We start from the raw sequence: 23,277 nt of genomic DNA, 5'->3' as shown, positions 1-23,277 counted from the left end.
ACCATAATGTTTCTGGGGACGACATGCGGCATTCATCGATCATTGCAAACTCTTTGCGGTCGATGTCTTTCCTGTTGCACTACCACCGGGAAAAAGATACGTGAGAGCTATTCATCCCTGCAAAATCGAATTTCTAAGTGATTCGACAACAATGTTCTGTCCAATTATATCATCAAACGATCTCAGTGTGTACTTGCTCACTCAAGAATCTATTATTATGCATGATTCCCGGTCTCTAGCTGGACAAAAATGCAGAGAGAAGAAAATTGAAATCAAAAGTAAAAAACAATAAATTTTGACATTAAACAAACTGATGTATGATTAAAACGATGATCATGTTAAATCAAAACACACGCGCCCATATTGCACATGCACATCACTGCACATCAGTTAAAAAGACGATAAAAAGAAAACTAAAAAGGGTCTAAACACATAAAATTCTGATTTCAACATAAAGATATATGTTGAGACCTGCATCTGAAATGGTTCCTAATCTAAACACAATCAACTCAGGACCTGCAACCTTTTGATCTTTGATTCAAACTCTGGCTCTCTTGTTGCTGCAGGCCGGGCACTTGTATTGCTTGATATGCTCAGCCCTGGCAGGAGTGATCTTCACGCACTTTCCATGGAACCATTTCTCACATACGTCGCAGCAAATCCAGAACTCATCATGCGCGTAGTTGTCACCGCACGCACCGCACAGAGTGTTCCCATGCTCGTCCTCATCCTCCTCTTCTTCATCCTCTTCTCCGCTTTCTTCTTCCTCCTTTGCAGAAGACATCTTCGTAGATTTGGTCTGAGACTCTGGATGCCGGGACTGCTGATGCAAAAAGACAGAGGAAAGGGGAAAATTTAGGGTAGAATGGGAGTTTTAGGAGCTAAAAGAAAATAAAAAAAGATTGTGTAACACAATGAAGTATGTACCGTCTTTGAGCTTGATTTGTTGTTCTTATTACTGCTGTTGGGGGTTTTCTCTTTTGTTTGCTTCTTTGTGCTTCCAGTCACAACCTCGTAGATGGTAGGGAGGTTATTGATCATTTGAAAGAGTCGCCTCCTGTGATCATGGTGATATTATAAAGAAAAAGAACACCAGAGATGATATCTAATGCTCGAGCATTTAAATATTGACTAAATTTTTATTTTGGTCAATAAACTGTGGAAGATAAATTGCCAATCCTGGAAGAATTTTTTGGAAGCAAGTAGATCTCCAGCCTTTCGTAACAATACAAAAACCACTTTGCGTATAATCAACCAACATTTAGGAGAAAAGATTATTTTTGTAGAATGAACATTAAACTTCAAATAAAAGATAATAGCAAAATCAATGAATAATAATGATAACAATATTAAAAAAAAAAAGAAAGAAAGGAAATATCCCACAAGTATGATAATGATGAGATACAGGCCCATTTGATGTCAAATGCTTAAGAAACTACAAGAAGACTACCATTATTGTACTTTTTCAGATAAAAACTGTTGAAGCCTGGCCTAAAACAATGTTAAGCTTCGACCCCAATTAGTATAGCTAAATTATCAATCCTACCAATCATGGGGCTTAACCCCAAAACTCTTCCTTAAGTTCAAATTTAAGACGCCACTTGAAAAAATAAAAAATATAATGAAAAACATAAAAAACTATGCTATGCCATGCATACACAAACAACATACAAGACCGATATATAGCTATTCACAGAGGCAGAGTTGCCACAAAATCAGTTATATCCTATAATTGAGATAGTGGCACCATAATTTCATTGTATTACAAATTATCCAAAGAAAATATGTCAAAGAAAGCATTCCCTAAATTTTTTTGTTTCCCTTGGTGGTTTCCATGTGTACTATATAATCAACAAGTTGTTTTTTGTTTACCTCACCAAATACATTTTTGCTAGGCCTCTTTTTCTTTTCCATCTAGGCCACGCCTAGGGATAGCAATGTTGCAAGTACCCGAGGAAAAAACATACAATTTCCAAACTCAAACCCGTTTAAAATTTGTCAATCCAAACATATTCCAAACCCATTTATAATTTCTACCTAAACTCCAAAACCTATTAAACCCATCTGATTAGATATTTAAATTATAAAAAATTAATTATATGTCTTTGTAAAATTAAAACTGATTTATTTCAAATAATCATAGTTATGGCCTAGCAAATATTAATATGTTGATCTTTCAAAAAAATTTTAAGAATAACGAAATAAAATTTCTTACATAATATCACAAATTACATCATTTAATATATTTATATAGGGAAAACATCATCTAAGTCCCTAGATTTGAAATCTAGGGACGTTTTAAATCTAAGCCGTTGGATCATCATCCGATGGTTGATTGATTATATAAACACTGTACATCTTTTTACCTGGGTCACTGATCATCAGTACAACACCGTAGTAACGCGGTTTCTACTCGTTCATAATGATAAGAGCCGCCGATTTTTCATCCGATGGCTACTATGGACATCTCTAGATTTGAAATCTAGGGACGTCCCTAGATGATGGGTTCTCATTTATATAATTCAATTTATCAAACAAAATCTACAAGAACTTCTAAAAGTCAGCAAGTCATTACAAAATAAAATCATCTACATGTCACTTCATAATGTTTAGAAATCTAATAAATACTGCCTACAAACTAGTACAAAGTACGATATCAAAACAACTATTGCAAGAAGATAAACTAAGTTCAATAAAGTTATAAAAAAATTTAGCAAACAGGTTCTTTCCCTATATTTTCTTCTGCAGTTCAGAATGAGGAAAATGATTGGCTGCTGTATACAGTTACCTGTCCTGATGTTGCCATCCCTACTCAAATCCCAAACCAATCCCAAACCAACTCAGGTTTTAATTTTACATCCCAAACTGTTTCAAACTCTAATAGGTTTTTGAATGCCTATTATGGCTTGGGTAGACCGGCTACGCATCTAACCATAAAAATTCCCATCCCTAATCATGCATGATCAATCGGGTGAGGTGTTATAATCAAACCTCCCATGCATTTTAATTACATCCTTAGATATCAAAGATTTGGAAAACAATGTTTTGTCAGTACATAAAGTGCAACTAAGAGCATGACTTTCATGTTTCATCCCCTGCTCCTGAATCACAGCAAAATCAGGATATAACTAGTAAAAGTTCTATAGGGGTATGCAAATCAAGATTGTTTTTCTTGTACCTATTACTACAAATACTAGTTATTTTTAACCTTGTTATTGCATATTAATTCAATCAAACAGAGGACCCCCATAATGAACTTAAAAATAGATCAGACATGGCCCTGCTTTCTCTCCATAGGTGCATTCAGTACTTAACACAAAGCATGTTCTCATTCAATTCAATCCAGTAGGTCATTTATTGTGGCAGGTACTACGAAGCCTTCAGAGGTCAACTTCTAAACCCAAGAAGGAGACATTCATTCTGAGAACATGAAATACTGCAAGGGAAGAGGAGTTTCTGCAATAGGAGTTCATTCAGAGTCACAGTTCTACATCCCAGAGTGCTTATCCTCAGATCCCCAAATGTGCCTAGCTTTTAGATCCAGCCACAATCCAACTGGATCCAATACTACCTGATCATATCCATCAGTTTAAGTTGCTTTCAGTTATAGTCTAACCCTTCCTTATCTTTTTCCATTATCAAGCTGCACCAAACTTCACATTGTATATAATTCACAACTAAACCTCATCTTACTCATAGATAATGATCCATGATCCATTACCTGAGTTGCTAGATAAGAAATCTCAAGTTGCTTGTTGACCAGCTTTAAGATCATTATTTATGTAGGGACCAATAAACTCATGTTATAGATTAATTTTTCTTATGACCCTATCAACATAATCAGTTTATAAAGAAAATACACATACCAAATCAAGTAATACATTTCTCAAGACAGATTGCAACACCTCAAACACATATGGGACGAATTCATGTTCAGGTTCTATTCGCAAAAAATACAAGCACAGTAGCATCGCATGCTCAAATTTTTTGGTCAAGGGAAAATCTTAATATAGTTTGACTATCTCCTGATATATAAGTACCAAAAAAAAGTAAAAAAGCATTCTAAAAACGCATTAAATTTTCATAATAACAATCATAAAAAAACCAAGAGTCAAACATCAAACATAAATGATAATGAAAACACACAAAAGGCATAAAAAAAATGAGAGGGTTGTTATTCGGAAGATTCAAACTCCTCAAATTGACATCTATCCATCATGACTGACTTGCTTTAAACTTCTTCATCGTTCCTAAATGGCAGTCTCAATCATGCAGGTTAATAGGCACAAACATAACCCCATGGGAAAGCAAGCTAATTCCATCTTGGGCAACTTATAAATGCTATGAAAGAGAATATATAAAAAAAAGCAAGTTAATTGAAACATCCAATCAGAATAGGTAGTGAATCAAGAGTTGAGGAGAGACATGCCACCAAAAAGTGCAAACATAAAACATAATTAAGAATTACATATTAAATCACCTAATCAATTTTTTTTTTAAACTTCAAACAAAACTTAGAGCGAACCATATTGAAAAATCAATGTATCTCCTTTTACCTAATCAAAGTCATGTATGATGATTCAGCATACTAAAACACAAACGTGCATCAAATACAAATGTTTGGCACCATAAGATCTTATTTTCTCACACATGAACTTAGAATCTCAAAGCTCTGCAAGTGAACATTGAAAAAGAAACTTAATTAGCACTATTGCGTGAAGTACAAGGCCACTTTCCAACAATAAAAGGGATTAACCAAGAAGCCCCTCCACAAACTACCTGAAGTGGCATGTTTCGCATTTAATGTCAACTCTATTTGGTTCACATTAATTAGCAAAATTAACATAAAACTGAGGTATGTTAACTCAAATAACATTAGGATAGCATCCAAAAGGAAGAACCAAAATTCAACCCCGATTGCCTACACCTCAACCAGGGGTTCACATAGGAAGTTATTTGTTCATTGTCACTAAAATAACATTAGGAAACATCCAAAAGGAAGAAGCAAAGTTCAACCTCAATTACCTACACCTCATACAGGGGTTCACATAGGAAGTTATTTGCTCATTGTATCCGTTCTAATAAATGATTAGCAACTAATAGGAATGAATCCATGACAGCAAGGATATGCTAAAGGCTCCTAGCACGGTCTTATAATAGATGAGGGCCAGAAAAAGGTTACCATAAGCAAAGCAACAAGAGAATATGCTCGTGGATGACCAAGTTAAAAGAGCAATTAAAAGGAATTAGCTTGATACAAAGCCTGCTTCAAAGTCCTCAATTAAGAAAACAATGGAACAAACGTAAAAATAACAGCCCAAAAATGATCTAGTAGAAACCGATTATTATCTTTAGCAATTGCTTGATACCAACATTTTATAGAAATCAAGAATTGAATATGTTGTTCTATTATGAACGATATCATGACTGTTCAGCTATGATCTAATTTATTCATGAAACTCCATATTGTATTTCTAGTGTGGGAACCAAAATGATGCTACATGTTTCTAAGCAAAATGTGAGTAGCTTATGAAGTTATGTGGTTCCTACCAATTGTCAAGGTAATAATAAATATGGGGCAACAAAGCACCAAAAGGCACAGGTAGATGCTTAGGCAAGACTGAGGCAAAGATGATAAAGGTATTTGTGTACAGATATTGGGAACAATGATTTACAAGGTAACTTGGGCACTGGAGCTTGTGAGACACAGGTGGTTGAGCAGAGGCATGATCAAAGCAATTGGATTATACAAGGATAACTAAGATGCTCAGTCTAGTTTAGGTATTAGAAATGTGAAAACAACTCATTCAAGAGAAAAAAAGCCTCAAATTATAAATGATGGTACATGTGAAGCAGTAAGACTGTCAAAGAAGGTAAATGCCACATTTAAGTGGACAACTGAACCACTCAACTTGTGCCAGTCAAGGTGAAAAGCATACAACAGGTCAATCTCAACAGTCAAGACGAAAGCTATCAAACTAGCCTATGCTCCTTTGTATCCTAATTCCAAGAGTGAAAAACACTCTGAAGAGCGGGGTAACCAAAAAAAAAAAGGGACAAAAAAAAAGGTTTTAAAACCATACAATCGAGTGCCATTAATTGTTCTTGCATAATTAATGATGGCTTCAAATAGTTGATCGGTCAGGGATAAAGCTACAAAAGGAGAACAAATCAGAAAAGCATACAAATAGAACCATAGATGAGAAACAGGGAAAAATTTATAGGAGGGTATAGCTAAGACAGCAAATATTTTCATTAAATTTGCATCAACACTAAGATCTTTTTACTATGGGAAATGCCAAATTCTGGGATAAACCGAATGGCAATTTCTCCATGCCAAATTGATTATGTCTTTCCATTTTTAAAAGTTTTCCATTCATGTTACCAAGCAATACAGATTAAGAAACCTATTAGGTAACACTTATCGCGTGATAAAATCTGAGGTATATCCAAAAAGTTCTTCAAGATTCCAAAGCAACAGATAAAAAACAGAAAACAGATCAGTGTAGCATCAATTTGAGAATCAACACAAAACTGAACAAAATAATAAGACAGTTTACTTACGAATTGAACAAATGTAAAAGCAACCTTGAACATGGCCATTGACAGAATAAAAAAGAACTTGACAGCAAAGAAATCAAATAATTACTAGATTATAAGAGAGGAAAAAGCATATTCAATACAGTTTCAAAAGAATAAGTCGGTCCTCTATGAAACATTTGTTATGTCAGGAAAGTGCACACTGCAATAATGATCACTGTCTGGCATCCAACTAAAAATCATATAAGTGACGTCACTTTTGTCGTATTCTTTCACTCTTTACCACATTTTTCATCAAATTATTTTCATAAAACGCTCATAAACCACCACAACCCGGCTCTTCCAACAGATAAGAACAAGAGTTCTGACTGGCATACTTAAAGATACCAGACCACCACTCACATAGAATTTCAATATGCTACTGTGAGTTAACTGTTGAAGGACCCACTGTTAGTAATCAATTTAAAATGAACAAAAGGGCAAGATCATTAAAAACAAAATGGGTGTGATATAATGATTGGTAGTTTAAAAGAATAAAAACTAACCTGGCATCCTTATCAAACCCAAAACGTGCCCCAAAATAGAAAGCAACAGCCAGCAACCATGCATCACTGTGAACTGCAACCAGCGCCAACCAATCCTTTTCATCCATCCCATCTCTGGCAAAATTAATACCCAGAGCTGGCTCGGGGAGCTCCGGTGGCACTTCCTCTGCAGGCAAGGTTACTTCCCATGTTTCATTTGGTAGCCCATACAGACACAGATTCTCCTTCTCTGCAATACAGCATACCATCAGTGGTATATAACATTCTCCTCAATAATAACCAACAAGCATAGTTTACAACAATATTTAAATCGAAATATTGGGTAATGATATAATACTTTAGTTTTAGAATACATGCATTAAACATAAAATTGGAAAAAAGAAGAATGTAAAAGAAACTCAAACCCAACATCTCAAAAACAAAAAAAAAAAAAAATCCATAGCTATGTAAATTGAAGAGGAGAACAGTAACATTGACCTAAGTCAAACTTTCACCTTTTCAGGCACTTCGGTAACATTTCTAAATGAATTATTGAAGAAAGCTACAGGTTACTATTATCCCAAAAAGAGAACAGTATCAAAAGCAAAAAAAGTCAATCCACCGTGAAAACCAAATAGAATCTAAACTCACACAAAATGCATAAACAAACAAAAATAAAAACAACCAACTATGTTTTCATACTTTTCATCATTTAATCGTCAAACTGAACTTCATAAAATTGAAAGAAAAATAAAAGGAAAGCATTTCCTAGCAAAATTAAACTAATCCCAAGCCGCACTACCACGAAACCAAGCGAAGAGCAGGAAAGCTCACCAGGATCGCAGAGCTGATAGAACTTCTCCACATCTACAACACAACAAGTCAAGCAATTCCACATCAATCATCTAAATTTCAACAAAATTATACGAAATCCTCAAAAATCCAACATCCAAAACCTGTAGTGAGGGCCTTGACCATGCCGGCCCTGCGTCCCCGGAAGTCCCGGAACACCTCCTCCGCCGTCCGCGGGTTGTAAGCCCCCGCTGCTCCCTCCATCTCAGAGACCTCAAAATACCTCTGAAGTCAGAACAAACCACGGATTTAGCCCTAGAAACCAGTGAATTTGAGAGAAATCAGGGCCTTATCCTCTCAATCAACAAGGGAATCAGGGTTTTGGAGTCGATTCAATCGATGGAGACGTTGGAATCCATGAATCGAAAGAGAGAGAGAGAAAAAAAGAGAAAAAGAAAAGGTTTTTAGGGTTCTATAATTCTCCTTTTTTTTATCCTGTTTAATTGTTTTGTTTTTATTGGCAGTAGTGACGGCGGAGCAGGGAAATCACTCCTTGAAACCTACGTGGCGTATTATTATTGGTTAAATAGTGAACAACTAAGAAAAAAGGGTAAGAAAAAGCCAATGAGAATTCGCCTCGTTGGCGGCTGAGGTTTATAAGATGTACAAACGAGGGTTCATGTAACCTGTTCTAAATCTGGTTTCCTTTTTTTTTTATTTGGATAATAATTTATTCAAATTAGTTAATAGTCAACCATCATTCGGTGCCAATTATTAATTACTCAGTCGATTTCGGGTCGGTTCCTTATTTTGAACCCGAGTTCGATAAGAAAATCTCCCAATTAAACATATTTTTTAAATTATTTTATTTTATTTTTCTTGTGGATAATGATATTGTTTTTTGACTCAATCAACATTCGATGTAAAAAACGAGACAAACGGTATTGAGATCTGAGTTATAATAGTTTGGTGACTTCTGAGATAAACTCTCTCATATAACGCTGGAGAGAACGAGATATTTTTTCACATAATTTTCGAAGATCAGAAAGTGATCGTATATGAGGGCAGCTCAAGCTCTCGATTACAAGCGCAGTCGTATTATGCAAGCCCACAGTTCTTAATCATTAATCATTCTTTTTGAGTTTAGTAATTAATTTACTAATAATTTTAAAAAACTCGTTAGATTTAGATCAGATTGAATTACTCTAGAGTTGTGGAGTTGATAATTTGGAGTAAAATTGAGAAGATCTATAGACATATGAAAAGCACAATTAGTACTTAAACTGTGGGCATATTATATTTTTCTTTTCTTAAAATTATTAATTTTTCATCTCTTAATTAAAAAGATTTATCTATTTTAATTGTTTCAGCGTTCAAAGATCATTCATAATATGTAACATAGGATATTAGTTGATCTTCGGTGTCTATTGACCATGAAATATATGTATATATATATTTATGAATAAGTCACAAGCATTCATTATTTAAGAGATTATAAAAAAATAGACAAATAAAGAAATACAACCACAATTACATTAACTTACAAATATTTAAAAAAACTCTCTATTATATAATTTTAAAGAAATAAAACTGTTGTTTTTCTCAGATGAGATCCACACCTAAATCTAATAAACAGTATCTTAAATTCTCAAGCCAAATGCACAGTGCAAAACAATTAAACAATATTATTAGAAAAAATACACCTTGACCCAATTAACAATATCTAGAACAAGAAATAATTGTAAATTTTTTTATGTAGAGAGAAATATATAAATAATTTGTGAAATTAAAAGCTCTTTCCAAATATTGTTGTTTCTACATTTGTAATAGCAAATAAAACTGCAGAATGACAAAATTACCCCTATCCTCGCCAGCAGTTAATACTCCATATATATATATTATATAAGGAGAAGAAGAAAGGAGATAACTCTCCAATGGCGGCAGTTGCATTGCTTCCAGCTTCCACCCTCTCTCCACCATCACCTCCCTCTCACCTCCCTCTCTTTCCCACTCCTAACCATCTCTCTCCCCCTTCCCTTCTCCTTCCACAGCCCAAAGCTTCCTCTACTTGCCAGCATCTCAGGTTCAGGATTGCTTCTAGTGGCCCAAGTGTAGCAGCTCCAATGGACCAGAGAAGCAGTAATCTCAAAGAGATTTATGAGATGTTGCGATGCTTGGACTTGGAATGGCTTCAAGATCAATTACCTTGTCAAGGGGAAGGGCATGCCTCTACTCCTTGTTCATGGTTTTGGTGCCTCTGTTGCGCACTGGCGTAGGTATAAGAACTCCTCAAAGGGTCCATCTTTGGTTACCTTGTTTTGTTCATCTTTCTTTAGTGATGCATGTTTTGTTATCAAAATTATCTTTTTCCTTTATTGGCATGTTATTAGTTCAAACTTAATTGTTGCTAAAAAAGATTGGTTTTTGGTCTCTTTGATTGGAAGCCTTCTTTTAGCTAAGATTGATTCCAAGGATTGATGGGTTGGGCTTGAACTTGTGTTTAGTTTGGGATGAAAGAAGTGCCTGATGTTCTGTGTGATTTAATCCTTTGCTAGTTGTTTGTTTTTGATTTTTCATAGTTTTTGAGTTTTATTTGGTTTTGTCACGCCCCGAACCTAGAGCATTGACAAACGGCCGCATACCTACAAGGTCGTGACCAAGTAGGCACGCAAGGCCTCAAAACCTGTCTCACACTAGATAAAACAACCTTTAACAAATACATTAACTTTCAAAAACAACATAGAGGCACAATGCCCGATATATATTGGAAGCAAGTAACGTGTCTCACAGAGACATTAAACATAAGACATAAGTTCTAGGTTCACGACAAGAAAGTTTATTAACTTGAAATATGACTAAGCTGCGACTTGCTCAACGACCCGCTAAACCCGTCCACCACCCAACCCTACTCCCCGATCCGAAGATAGAGAACAACTTAATGAGCTTGGGAGCCCGAGTAAAGCTAAACCACTAAAAAAACATCGGGATCACAAAAAATGTTCATTAGTTTTTTTAAAAAGTGTACAAAATGTAATAAAAGCGAAATAAATATCAAAATGAAATCCGAAATCGAATCAAATCATACATGATTTAGTTTACCAAAATAACAAGCATATATGTCCCCCAAACATCTAATGCCAAAACAAAATATCATAACTCATTTATTTAAACTCGGTGACCCGAGTCGGATTTTTAGAACTCATAGGTTTTACCCTCGGTGACCGGCGGAATATCGAGCCGTTATTCTTCACCGGCGAACGAGTCTGAAACTATAGTTTCTATGTCGAAATGCGTGTCGACACGGTCGATGTTTAACCCCCGATGACGAGGGGTTATTGCATAATTAGTTTGGGGACTACGAGTTTCTATAACAAAAATATGTCGGGTCCAAAATCATCGTCAACGCAATAATATGAAAATTTAGTGATCCCGTTTTCTAAGGAAAATAATTCCAATTATTTTAAAATAAGATAATGCTAATGTCTCACCTCAATATTTAGAGATTTAATCAATTATGCGACAACAATAATTAATACTTAACAAGTATATTAAAATAATCCATTAATTTCTATAATAAAAGAAAATATAGTAATTGGAGTTTCTGAGAAAAGATTTAAATAAATAAATAAATAAATAATCCTAAATGCTCACATAAATCAGATATGTGATTGTAAATCTGAAATAAAAACAAATAAATAAATAAATAACAGTAAACCTTTTCACACATGCTCACGAAAGTCAGAAAAATGAGCAGTCAAAACTTTAATATATATTGAATAAAATTTAATTAAATGAATAACAGTAATGATAATACACCATTACCAAAAAAATAAATAAGTGTCACAAATACATCACATATTAATATTTATAGGTGGTTTACTTACCGACTAGCTAACACCAAAACTACAAGCACTACTGAAATTAGGGCTTCCACGGAACACCCTATATTTGAGAGTACATTCCAATGTATTAAAAGCGCTAAACATGCTATAAATACACGTAAATATACGAGTGGATCAAATTCCTATCCTAGCTATCATAACACTTAAAACATCCAACAATCTAATTTATACAAATGTACACATATTATGTATAAATCTGTGTGTTAACTATTTACACATAAAACATCTCCACTAATCCCTAAGAAATATCTAAAACAATTAATCAATTATAATATATATATATATATATATACTGCAGAACCTCAACCAACTTTGTTCCATCCATCAAAATTCAGTGGAATCTAAAACTAAGCTTTCTTAAAAGAAATAATACAATTCATCCATACATAGAACCTAACTTGCATGAACACAGCCATCCAATCCAAAATTTAATATATATCTACATATATATATATATATATATATACATTTGTTAAATTTGTGAGTGTTAAAGGGGACGCCAGCACCCCTAATTTCACACTAATTTCAAAAATAATAATAACAATTTATTATTTCTTTTTTTTTCTTTTTCAAATCAAGAATAATGTTTTTAACACAAAAACAACGTGATCATGAACATAGGCAACAATAATTTACAAATCAATATAGAAAATTTACTATTCAATGGCTAGTTTCATCATGAAAGAAAAATCAATCCACCACTTAATTCCTAAATAAAACATTAAACAATACCACAACAAGATCGAGGAAATAAAATTACACCACTTAACCCTAGATCTAGGAAGAGAACGCTTACCTCACAACGATGACAACACAACCCTTGACGAAGAGGCCTATCTCCGTCCTCGCCGCCGGCACCACACACCAAAAAGAACAAAAAAAGAAGAGGAAAGAGGCAAGATCTCTCTCTTTCTTGGTCCAAACGGAAATCTATTTCGGGAGAAACAAAGAGGTGGCGGCTAGGGTTTGAAAACCTAATAAGGTATGAAAAATTAAGAGAAAAAAAATAATAAAAAAGGAAAGTTTCTTTTCCTCTTCCGTAACAGCCTTACATGCAAAACAATTAAATGAAAAAAATAATAAAAATAAAAATAAAAACGTGTGGGGCCCACAACTCCTCCCTCCTAAAAAGAAAGTTTAGTCCTCTAAACTCTTACCTGATCAGATGAAAAGATACGGGTATCTTTCTCTCATCTCTGACTCTAACTCCCATGTCGCTTCACGCTCTGAATGATTGCTCCATTGAACCTTTACATAAGGAATGGTCCGTCTTCTTAAAGCTTGCTCTTTGAAGTCCACGATCTTCATAGGACGCTCCTCATATGTCATATCATTGTTGAGTTCAAAGTCTGAGAACTGTATTACATGATCAGGATTTGCGATGAACTTCTTCAACATAGAAACGTGGAACACATTATGCACACGGGAAAGAGCTGGCGGTAGTGCAAGCCGGTATGCCACTTCACCAATGCGCTCTAAAATCTCAAATGGGCCAATAAATCGAGGACTGAGCTTCCCTCTACGCGAAAGCAATTACTCCCTTGGTTGGAGCGACCCTCGAGAACACATGATCCCCCAGCTTCAAATTCTAAACTTCTTCTCACGTTATCGAGCATAACTCTTACTGTCTACTCCGAGCCGCTCATAAGCGATCTCCCGATCGATCGAACTTTCTCCACCGTCATTTGTACAATCTACGGCCCTAACAATCTTCTCTCTCCCACGTCATCCCAGAGAAATAGGGGATCTCGCATCTCCGCCATAAAGTGCCTCATAGGGGAGCCGTCCGGATGCTTGCACGATAGCTATTGTTATAAGCAAACTCAATCGAAAGGCAAGTGTCGATCCCATGAACCCCCAAAAATCTAGCATACAAGCCCGAAGCATATCCTCCAAGATCTGATTCAGTCCTCTCGGGATCGCCCATCCGTTTGCGGGTGAAAAAGTCTGTCTTTGAAAGTCAACTTAGTTCCCAAAGCCTTATGCGAAACTTTTCGAGTGTGCCACGAACACGGTGTCCCGATCGACACGATTGACACTGGAACACCATGCGACCTCACAATTTGGTCGATGTACATCTACGCTAGCTTCTCCAAAGACATGCCGGTCTTCGCAGACCAAGAAATGCGGACTTGGTTAATCTGTCAACCACTACCCACACACTTTGTCGAGTACCCTTGTGGGTTCTAGGAAAACCGGATACAAAATCCATCATGATATTCTCCCACTTCCACTCTGGGATCGGAAGTGGTTGAAGAAGTCCCGCTGGTCTCTGATGCTCCACCTTAACCTGCTGACAGGTTAAACACTGTGCCACAAACTGGGCAATCTCCCGCTTCATGTTATTCCACCGTGAAAAGTACTCTTGGATCCTTGTACATTTTTAGTCTTTTGCCGGGATGAGCCCGAATAAGCGGTGTAGTGAGCTTCTTCCATGATTTCCTTCTTTAACTCGAGTCATTTGGAACACGGATCCGATCTCCAAACCTCAGCTCGAACCATCGTGGTGGATCCGAAAGCCCGAACTTGAGTGCCGACTTCTATCTCTGACGAATCTTACGGAAATAGTCGTCTTCAGCCGTGCTTCTTTAATTCTCTCCAAGAGCATAGGCCGCACCACTAAACTCGCCAAATAACCACCTGCACCTTGTAAAATCACATGTAGCTCCATTCTTCTCATATCCTCTAGAAGTGGTCTTTGGGATGTAATCAATGCAGCTACACTGCTAGAAGACTTTCTGCTTAGTGCATCAGCCACTACATTTGCCTTCCCAGGATGATAACTAATAGTCAGATCATAATCCTTTAGCAACTCCAGCCATCTCCTTTGTCTCATGTTCAACTCTTTCTGGGTGAAAATGTATTTGAGGCTCTTGTGATCTGTAAACACCTCACAAGTCTCTCCATACAAATAATGCCGCCAAATCTTCAGAGCGAAGATCACTGCTGCTAACTCCAGGTCATGAGTGGGATAGTTCACCTCAAATGGCTTCAACTGCCTGGATGCATAAGCCACCACATGACCATTCTGCATCAATACACACCCAAGTCCGGTTTTACAAGCATCGCTGTAAATAGTAAAACCTTCACCAGGAGACGGAAGTGTGAGAATAGGAGTAGACACCAACCGGTGCTTCAACTCTTGGAAACTCTGCTCGCACTGATCAGACCACTGAAATTTTGTTTCTTTCCTGGTAAGCTTTGTTAATGGTGCTGCTAAGACTGAGAACCCTTCCACAAACCGCCTATAGTAACCAGCTAACCCCAAAAAAGCTACGAACCTCATCACACTAGTTGGCCTCTTCCATTCAACAATTGACTCAACCTTCTTAGGATCAGCGAAATCCCATCTTTGGTTATCACATGACCAAGGAAAAGCTACCCTGTCCGGCCCTGAACTCACACTTAGAGAATTTTTGCAAACAATTTCCTCTCTCTCAAGATGCCCGAGTACAATCCTCAAGTGTTCTTCATGTTCTTCCGGCTCTTGAATACACCCAGAATATCATCAATAAACACCACGACTGAACCTATCCAAGAAAGGCTGGAAGGTCCGATTCATCAAATCCATAAAAGCCGCAGGGGCATTCGTCAACCCAAAAGGCATCACAAGGAACTCATAATGTCCATAACGAGTGCGAAATGCGGATTTGGACACATCTTCCGGCTTAATCTTCAACTGGTGGTATCCAGATCGAAGATCAATCTTCGAAAATATCTGTGAACCTTGTAACTGATCAAAAAGATCATCTATCCGTGGTAGTGGATACCGGTTCTTCACTGTCACCTTGTTCAGCTCCCGATAATCTATGCACAACCGCAAACTACCATCCTTCTTCTTAACAAACAACACCGAGCACCCTACGGAGAAACACTGGGACGTATGAATCCCTTCTCCGGTAATTCCTCAAGTTGCTTCTTTAACTCCTTCGATTCGCAGGGTGCCATCCTATAAGGAGCCTTTGATATGTGCTTCGTCCCGGAACCAAATCAATAGCAAATTCAACTTCTACGTCGGGAGGCAAGCCGGGGAAGATCTTCGGGGAAAAACATCGGAAAAACTCCCTCACCACTCGGAATATCCTCTAACACCGGCCCTTACATGTTTTATCTTCTAACATCATTGCAGAAATCCCGAGCACCCACCCAAAAGTAATTTCGAGCACAGTAAGGGCGGGAAATTACAGTGATGATGCGAGAATCATTCCCTAGAAAGGTGAACTCGCTTCTCCAGGGATTTTAAAAACTACACTTTTTGCATAACAATCGACTATTGCATGGAATTTAGACAAAAAGTCCATTCCTAAGATAACATCATAGTCGGTCATGGTCGTAACATGCAAAGCGAGCTAGCAACTCATGACCAGCAACCATAATGGGGCAATTTTCACATGCTCTATTAAGCACAACATCAACTCCTAAAGGGGTTGCAACACACAAATCATAATCCATGACCATAGCAGTGCGGGGCATGCTTACGAATAAATGCGAGGGCGAGATGAGCGAATGCGTAGCTCCAGAATCAAATAATGCGCAGGCATATCGCGAGAGTAAACCGCTAATGTACCGACACCACCCCTGCATTAGAGGCGTGTGCATCCTCGTGAGTCATTGCATAAACACGCCCGGGTCTTTGGCCTTCCTGCTTTCTGCTGAGTTGAGGAAGTCGGTTGCTCACTAGCTATCTCTTTCCCTGTACGCTGACCTGAAGACGCTTGAGACTTAGGCGCTGACACCTGTCTCGAATCCTGCATACTAGATGTCCTCATGCAGCGAGAAAACCGCATGGACACCCAGCAATACGATGCTCCATACTGCCACACTTGAAACAAGCCCCAGTATTACGTCTACAATCTGCAGTAGCATGCGAACCTCCACAAGTAGCACATCTCTGTCCAGAACGAGGTGGAACAGGTGCAAACCCACGAGACCGCTGTGCTGGTGGCCCATTCACAGTCTGGGATTCACCTTGTCTCGCCTCCAACCTAGGCTTTCCTCCACTTCCTGACTGATGGTTCCTCTGACTGTCAAAGCTTCTATCCCTCTTTTTCTGAAACCTTCTATTTTGATCTTTAGTATCACTCCAGACAGTGTCCAAAGACTTGGCACGACTCACAACCTCTGCATAGCTAGTCAAGTGCAAGGCGGCCAACCCCCTACGAATGTGTGCCTGCAATCCTCCCTCAAAACGTCTGGCCCTGCTCTGATCATCATCTACCAGCTTCGGAGCATATCTCGAAAGTCTGTCAAATTCCATCTCATACTCATCCACTGCATACATCGCCTCGAGTGAGATTGATGAACTTCTTCTCAAACTGGACCATCTTGTCCCTTGTGAAATATTTGCAGAAAAGAGCTTCTCTCAATTGCAACCAAGAACCAAGCTGTTTCCCACGGCGAGTGCGAAGCTCCCCTTGATACCAATGATTTGCAGGACCCTTGAGCATGTACACACCAAACCTCGGTTTCTCTTCTTGATGACACTTCATCACGAAAGAAAAAGCCTTCTCCATTTCTTCTACCCAAACTTCCACTTCATCCGGATTAGTAGTTCCCTCGAATGGTGGTGGACGGATCTTTTTGAATTCCATGATGGTTTTCTCCTTAGGCTCCCGAGGAAAGAGGCGAAGGAGGAGGCGGTAGTGGTGGTGGTGCTGCTGACGCCTGCTGCTGTCTCTGATCACGCACCAACCCTACCACTTCTCGAACCAGATCCATCAAAGTTTCACGGTTATCAACCCTATTAGTCCCTTCCTCGCTGAGGAATTTCGTGGTTATCAATCCTATCACTAGTCCCTCCCTCGTGAGGGATTCCACCGGCGATGAGGGGATCGTCCCATCAAATCAGCAACACTTCTACTAGTATCCCTACGAGGAGGCATTCTGCAAGGTAAACCCAAATACAATCAGGCAAACTCAAACAAAAGATCCTATCAGATCAATAACACCTAAGGATACCAATCTAAACATCCATCGGATCACCCTAACAAACTAAATCGGATGATTTTTGCTAGGAAACTAAGATCATAGTTAATGAAATCAACAACTCTCGATACCACTAGATTTGTCACGCCCGAACCTAGAGCATTGACAAGCGGCCGCATACCTACAAGGTCGTGACCAAGTAGACGCATGAGGCCTCAAAACCCTGTCTCACACTAGATAAAAACAACCTTTAACAAATACATTAACTTTCAAAAAACAACATAGAGGCACAATGCCCGATATATATTGGAAGCAAGTAACAAGTGTCTCACGAGACATTAAACATAAGACATAAGTTCTAGGTTCACAACAAGAAAGTTTATTAACTTGAAATATGACTAGGGCGGCGACTTGCTCAGCGACCCCGCTAAACTGTCCACCACCCAACCCTACTCCCCGATCCGAAAGATGAGAGAACAACTTAATGAGCTTGGGAGCCCGATGAAGCAACCACTAAAAAAACATCGGGATCACAAAAAAATGTTCATTAGTTTTTTTAAAAAGTGTACAAAAATGTAACAAAGCGAAATAAATATCAAAATGAAATCCAGAAATCAGAATTAAATCATAACAGATTTAGTTTACCAAAATAACAAGCATATATGTCCCCCAAACATCTAATGCCAAAACAAAATATCATAACTCATTTATTTAAACTCGGTGACCCGAGTCGGATTTTAGAACTCATAGGTTTACCCTCGGTGACCCGAGCCAGAATATCAGAAGCCGTTATTCTTCACCGACGGAACAGTGCGAAACTATAGTTTCTATGTCAGAAGTACGTGTCGACACGGTCAGTGTTTAACCCCCAGTGACAGGGTTATTGCATAATTAGTTTGGGGACTACGAGTTTCTATAACAAAAATATGTCGGGTCCAAAATCATCGTCAACGCAATAATATGAAAATTTAGTGATCCCGTTTTCTAAGGAAAATAATTCCAATTATTTTAAAATAAGATAATGCTAATGTCTCACCTCAATATTTAGAGATTTAATCAATTATGCGACAACAATAATTAATACTTAACAAGTATATTAAAATAATCCATTAATTTCTATAATAAAAGAAAATATAGTAATTGGAGTTTCTGAGAAAAGATTTAAATAAATAAATAAATAAATAATCCTAAATGCTCACATAAATCAGATATGTGATTGTAAATCTGAAATAAAAACAAATAAATAAATAAATAACAGTAAACCTTTTCACACATGCTCACGAAAGTCAGAAAAATGAGCAGTCAAAACTTTAATATATATTGAATAAAATTTAATTAAATGAATAACAGTAATGATAATACACCATTACCAAAAATAAATAAGTGTCACAAATACATCACATATTAATATTTATAGGTGGTTTACTTACCTGACTAGCTAACACCAAAACTACAAGCACCACGAAATTAGGCTTCCACAGAACACCCTATATTTGAGAGTACATTCCAATGTATTAAAACGCTAAACATGCTATAAATACACAGAAATATACAGTGGATCAAATTCCTATCCTAACTGTCATAACACTTAAAACATCCAACAATCTAATTTATACAAATGTACACATATTATGTATAAATCTGTGTGTTAACTATTTACACATAAAACATCTCCACTAATCCCTAAGAAATATCTAAAACAATTAATCAATTATAATATATATATATATATATATACTGCAGAACCTCAACCAACTTTGTTCCATCCATCAAAATTCAGTGGAATCTAAAACTAAGCTTTCTTAAAAGAAATAATACAATTCATCCATACATAGAACCTAACTTGCATGAACACAGCCATCCAATCCAAAATTTAATATATATCTACATATATATATATATATATATATACATTTGTTAAATTTGTGAGTGTTAAAGGGGACGCCAGCACCCCTAATTTCACACTAATTTCAAAAATAATAATAACAATTTATTATTTCTTTTTTCTTTTTCAAATCAAGAATAATGTTTTTTTAACACAAAAAAACAACGTGATCATGAACATAGGCAACAATAATTTACAAATCAATATAGAAAATTTACTATTCAATGGCTAGTTTCATCATGAAAGAAAAATCAATCCACCACTTAATTCCTAAATAAAAACATTAAACAATACCACAACAAGATCGAGGAAATAAAAATTACACCACTTAACCCTAGATCTAGGGAGAGAACGCTACTCTCACAACGATGATCAACACAACCCTCGAGCGAAGAGGCTATCTCCGTCCCTCGCCACGGCCTACACACCAAAAAAGAACAAAAAAGAAGAGGAAAGAGCGAGATCTCTCTCTTTCTTGGTCAAAACGGAAATCTATTTCGGGAGAAACAAAGAGGTGGCGGCTAGGGTTTGAAAACCTAATAAGGTATGAAAAATTAAGAGAAAAAAAATAATAAAAAAGGAAAGTTTCTTTTCCTCTTCCGTAACAGCCTTACATGCAAAACAATTAAATGAAAAAAATAATAAAAATAAAAATAAAAACGTGTGGGGCCCACAGGTTTCCTGCTTTTGGCTATGAATCTAAACTTCTATTTGATATCGTTAAACTTAAACATGAATCTCTTTTTAGTCACATTAATGTTCAAGCAAAATGGACAAGAAGAAACAGACAAATAGTTGTCAATCTTTCAATTTTTTTTTTAAAGTTTCTTAACTGCCTCTGCCTTATTGGTTCAAGCTCAATTGTTGCTGAAAGATTTGTTTTTATTCTCTTTGGATAGTCAGTATTGGATTGGAAGCCTTCTTTTAGCTAAGATTGATTCCAAGGGTTGATGAATTCGTCTTGAACTTGTGTTTAATTTGGGATGAAAGAAGTGCCTGATGTTCTGTGTGATTTAATCCTTTGCTAGTTGTTTGTTTTTTATTTTTTATAGTTTTCTAGTTCGATTTGGTTTCCTGCTTTTGGCTATGAATCTTAACTTCTCTTTAATATCATTAAACTTTGACATGAATGCTATTTTTAGACACATTAATGTTCAAGCAAAATGGAGCAGAAGAAACAAACAAATAGTTGTCAATCTTTTCAATAAGTTTCTTAACTGCCTCTGCCTTATTGGTTCAAGCTCAATTGTTGCTGAAAGTTTGATTTTTATTCTCTTTGGGTAGTCGGTATTGGATCGGAAGCCTTCTTTTAGCCATGCTTGATTCCATGGATTGATGGGTTGGGCTTGACCTTCTGTTTATTTTTGGATGAAAGAAGTGCCTGATGTTCAGTATGATTTAATCCTTTGCTAGTTGTTTGTTTTTTATTTTTCATGGTTTGAGTTTGAATTGGTTCTTGCTTTTGGTTTTGAATCTAAACTTCTTTTTAATATGGTTAAACTTAAACATGAACCATTTTAGTCACATTATTGTTCAAGGAAAATGGAGCAGAAGAAACAAACAAATTGTTCACAATCTTTCTTCATTCAACAAAACACAAGATTTTCTTGTACTTTCCCTCTGCACAAATACTCTCTCAGGGATTTCAAAGGAACGGAATCTATTGATTTCATCGCTCTATGGAATCTTTTAATTGGAATAAATAGCTTAAGCCATTAATAATTTCCCCATGGTTTACTCACTGTTAGGAATATTGGAGTATTGTCGGAAAAATATACTGTCTATGCCATTGATCTTCTTGGTTTTGGTGATTCGGACAAACCAGCGGGCTTTGCTTATACAATGGAAGTATGGGCACAGGTAAGAAAGTTCACCAAACAGCATTAATATTACAGTAACAAAATTTAAATTTCAGTTAGCACATTCTTAGAAGCATCTTGTGTTTAAACAGTTGATTTTGGACTTTTTGGATGAGATCATCAAAGAGCCTACGATATTGATCGGCAACTCAGTCGGAAGTCTTGCTTGTGTCATTGCTGCTTCTGGTAAGCTATATGGTTTGATTATCTCAGACTCACTTTAAAAAGTTGGGTTTCAAAAATTGCTTGAAAAATGTGAAGTAATGATCTCTTCCCTAGCAATCAGATTCTACTAAAGGTTTGGTCCGAGGCCTTGTGTTGCTAAACTGTGCTGGTGGGATGAACAACAAAGCCATAGTTGACGACTGGAGGATCAAACTTTTGTTGCCTCTGCTTTGGCTAGTAGATTTTTTACTGAAGCAACAGGGAATTGCGACAGCAATTTTTAATCGTGTGAAACAAAAGTAAATCACATGTTGATTTCTTTCCTTTGCTAATACTCTACTTGTCGATGTTTTAACACATTTCTGTTGTGACAGGGACAACTTGAAGAACATTTTGCTTTCTGTATATGGGAACAAAGAATCTGTCGATGAAGATCTTATTGAGGTATCACAACTTTTTATTAATCATGAAGAAATGTTAATTTTCACCATTGAACCAGATGCTTAGTTCATTTTAGTCCCTCCTTCATTTACACTGATCGACACCATCCTGCTATAGTGCTATCACTATTATTCATTTATTATCTTATTTTTATGTTGTTGACTTGACATCCATTATGAAGGCACTTATTCTCTACAATGCCGAGTTGACAACAAATTACACCAGTTAAGAGATCGACATAAACATTGGCCCTTAGTTTAGGCACTGTTGATGGAATTAAACCTTGAGCATAAGCTGAACTACTTACAAATTATAATACAATCTTAGACATTGCTGATAATATGCAGTTTGCTTTAAAATTCAGATTATTAGAAGGCCGGCTGATGATTTAGGAGCTCTTGATGCATTTGTGTCAATTGTAACCGGCCCACCGGGGACCAAGTCCGATTTCATTGATGCCGAAAATTTCTCTGCCTATTTTGGTTTTATGGGGTGACGAAGACCCGTTCACTCCAATTGACGGACCGGTAGGGAAATATTTTTCTTCATTACCATCTAAACTTCCGAATGTAAGTCTCTATCTACTGCAAGGAGTCGGTCATTGTCCTCACGACGATAAACCAGATTTGGTTCATGAAAAGCTGCTCCCTTGGCTGGCTAATCTTCCTACTATATGAATGACATTTCAATATGCTGATAAACTTTCTTGCTTTCACAATATATATATACTGTGTATTTTTTTTAGTTCATTAGTTCTGTAACTAGATCAAATGTCGGCATATTTCAGCTCCAATGTCAATTTTTTGTGCTGGAAATGATCCGAACTGCACCTTCAAATGTATCATCAATTCATCAAAATAAAGTATGTGAGCAATTGAGTATGTAATTCATGTTTTCATGTTAATTTATTTATTTTTTTTCCAATTGCTTTAAAGATGAATACATGTACCATGCATTTGTCTCAAGGTGTCAAAAGGCAGGCTATGGGCTTTTCCCGAAGTGGGCCGGGATATTTTGTGGGCCTAGATCTGTACGGCCCGTTTTCTAACTGTGCTAGCTGGATATGCGGACCAAGTTTAGCTGGGCTAATATCGGGCCGGCCCATTTAATTTTCACTTGTTATTTAAAAATAAAAAATGCCCAACAAATAAAAAACCCAAAAGATATTAATCTCTAAATAATAAATTAGTAAACTTTGGAAAAATTTTAAAATTATGAAAATAATCATACGTTTAAATGGGTAA

General features: G+C 36.7%; 2 protein-coding genes across 3 annotated transcripts; one reads left to right on the top strand and one right to left on the bottom strand.

Annotated features, from left to right (window-relative positions):
- Positions 1-279: 279 nt before the first annotated feature.
- On the bottom strand, positions 280-8,325 carry LOC120254461 (PHD finger protein ALFIN-LIKE 6-like). Of its 2 annotated transcripts, none has more exons than XM_039262559.1 (5): positions 8,021-8,325; positions 7,899-7,931; positions 7,086-7,314; positions 928-1,057; positions 280-823 (listed from the first exon to the last, which is right to left on the bottom strand). In XM_039262559.1, exons 1-5 carry the CDS (start codon positions 8,118-8,120, stop codon positions 539-541), a joined length of 777 nt encoding a protein of 258 aa, XP_039118493.1. In that variant the 5' UTR covers positions 8,121-8,325; the 3' UTR covers positions 280-538. The 2 variants fall into 2 exon arrangements, with proteins under 2 accessions (XP_039118493.1, XP_039118494.1); XM_039262560.1 differs by having other exon boundaries at positions 294-820.
- Positions 8,326-9,790: 1,465 nt separating this feature from the next.
- LOC120254454 (uncharacterized hydrolase YugF) lies at positions 9,791-22,899 on the top strand. The gene is given in 8 exon segments (XM_039262554.1): positions 9,791-10,015; positions 10,017-10,132; positions 21,317-21,428; positions 21,520-21,613; positions 21,714-21,891; positions 21,967-22,036; positions 22,398-22,466; positions 22,468-22,899. Coding segments are annotated over 8 exon segments (1,107 nt in total). The 3' UTR covers positions 22,711-22,899.
- The last annotated feature ends 378 nt before the right edge of the window (positions 22,900-23,277 follow it).

Source organism: Dioscorea cayenensis, unplaced genomic scaffold, assembly GCF_009730915.1.
Source record: "Dioscorea cayenensis subsp. rotundata cultivar TDr96_F1 unplaced genomic scaffold, TDr96_F1_v2_PseudoChromosome.rev07_lg8_w22 25.fasta BLBR01000460.1, whole genome shotgun sequence".
NCBI classification, from domain to species: domain Eukaryota; kingdom Viridiplantae; phylum Streptophyta; class Magnoliopsida; order Dioscoreales; family Dioscoreaceae; genus Dioscorea; species Dioscorea cayenensis.
The sequence above is the reverse complement of the archived record's forward strand: the minus strand, read 5'-3'. Positions and strand labels throughout refer to the sequence as shown.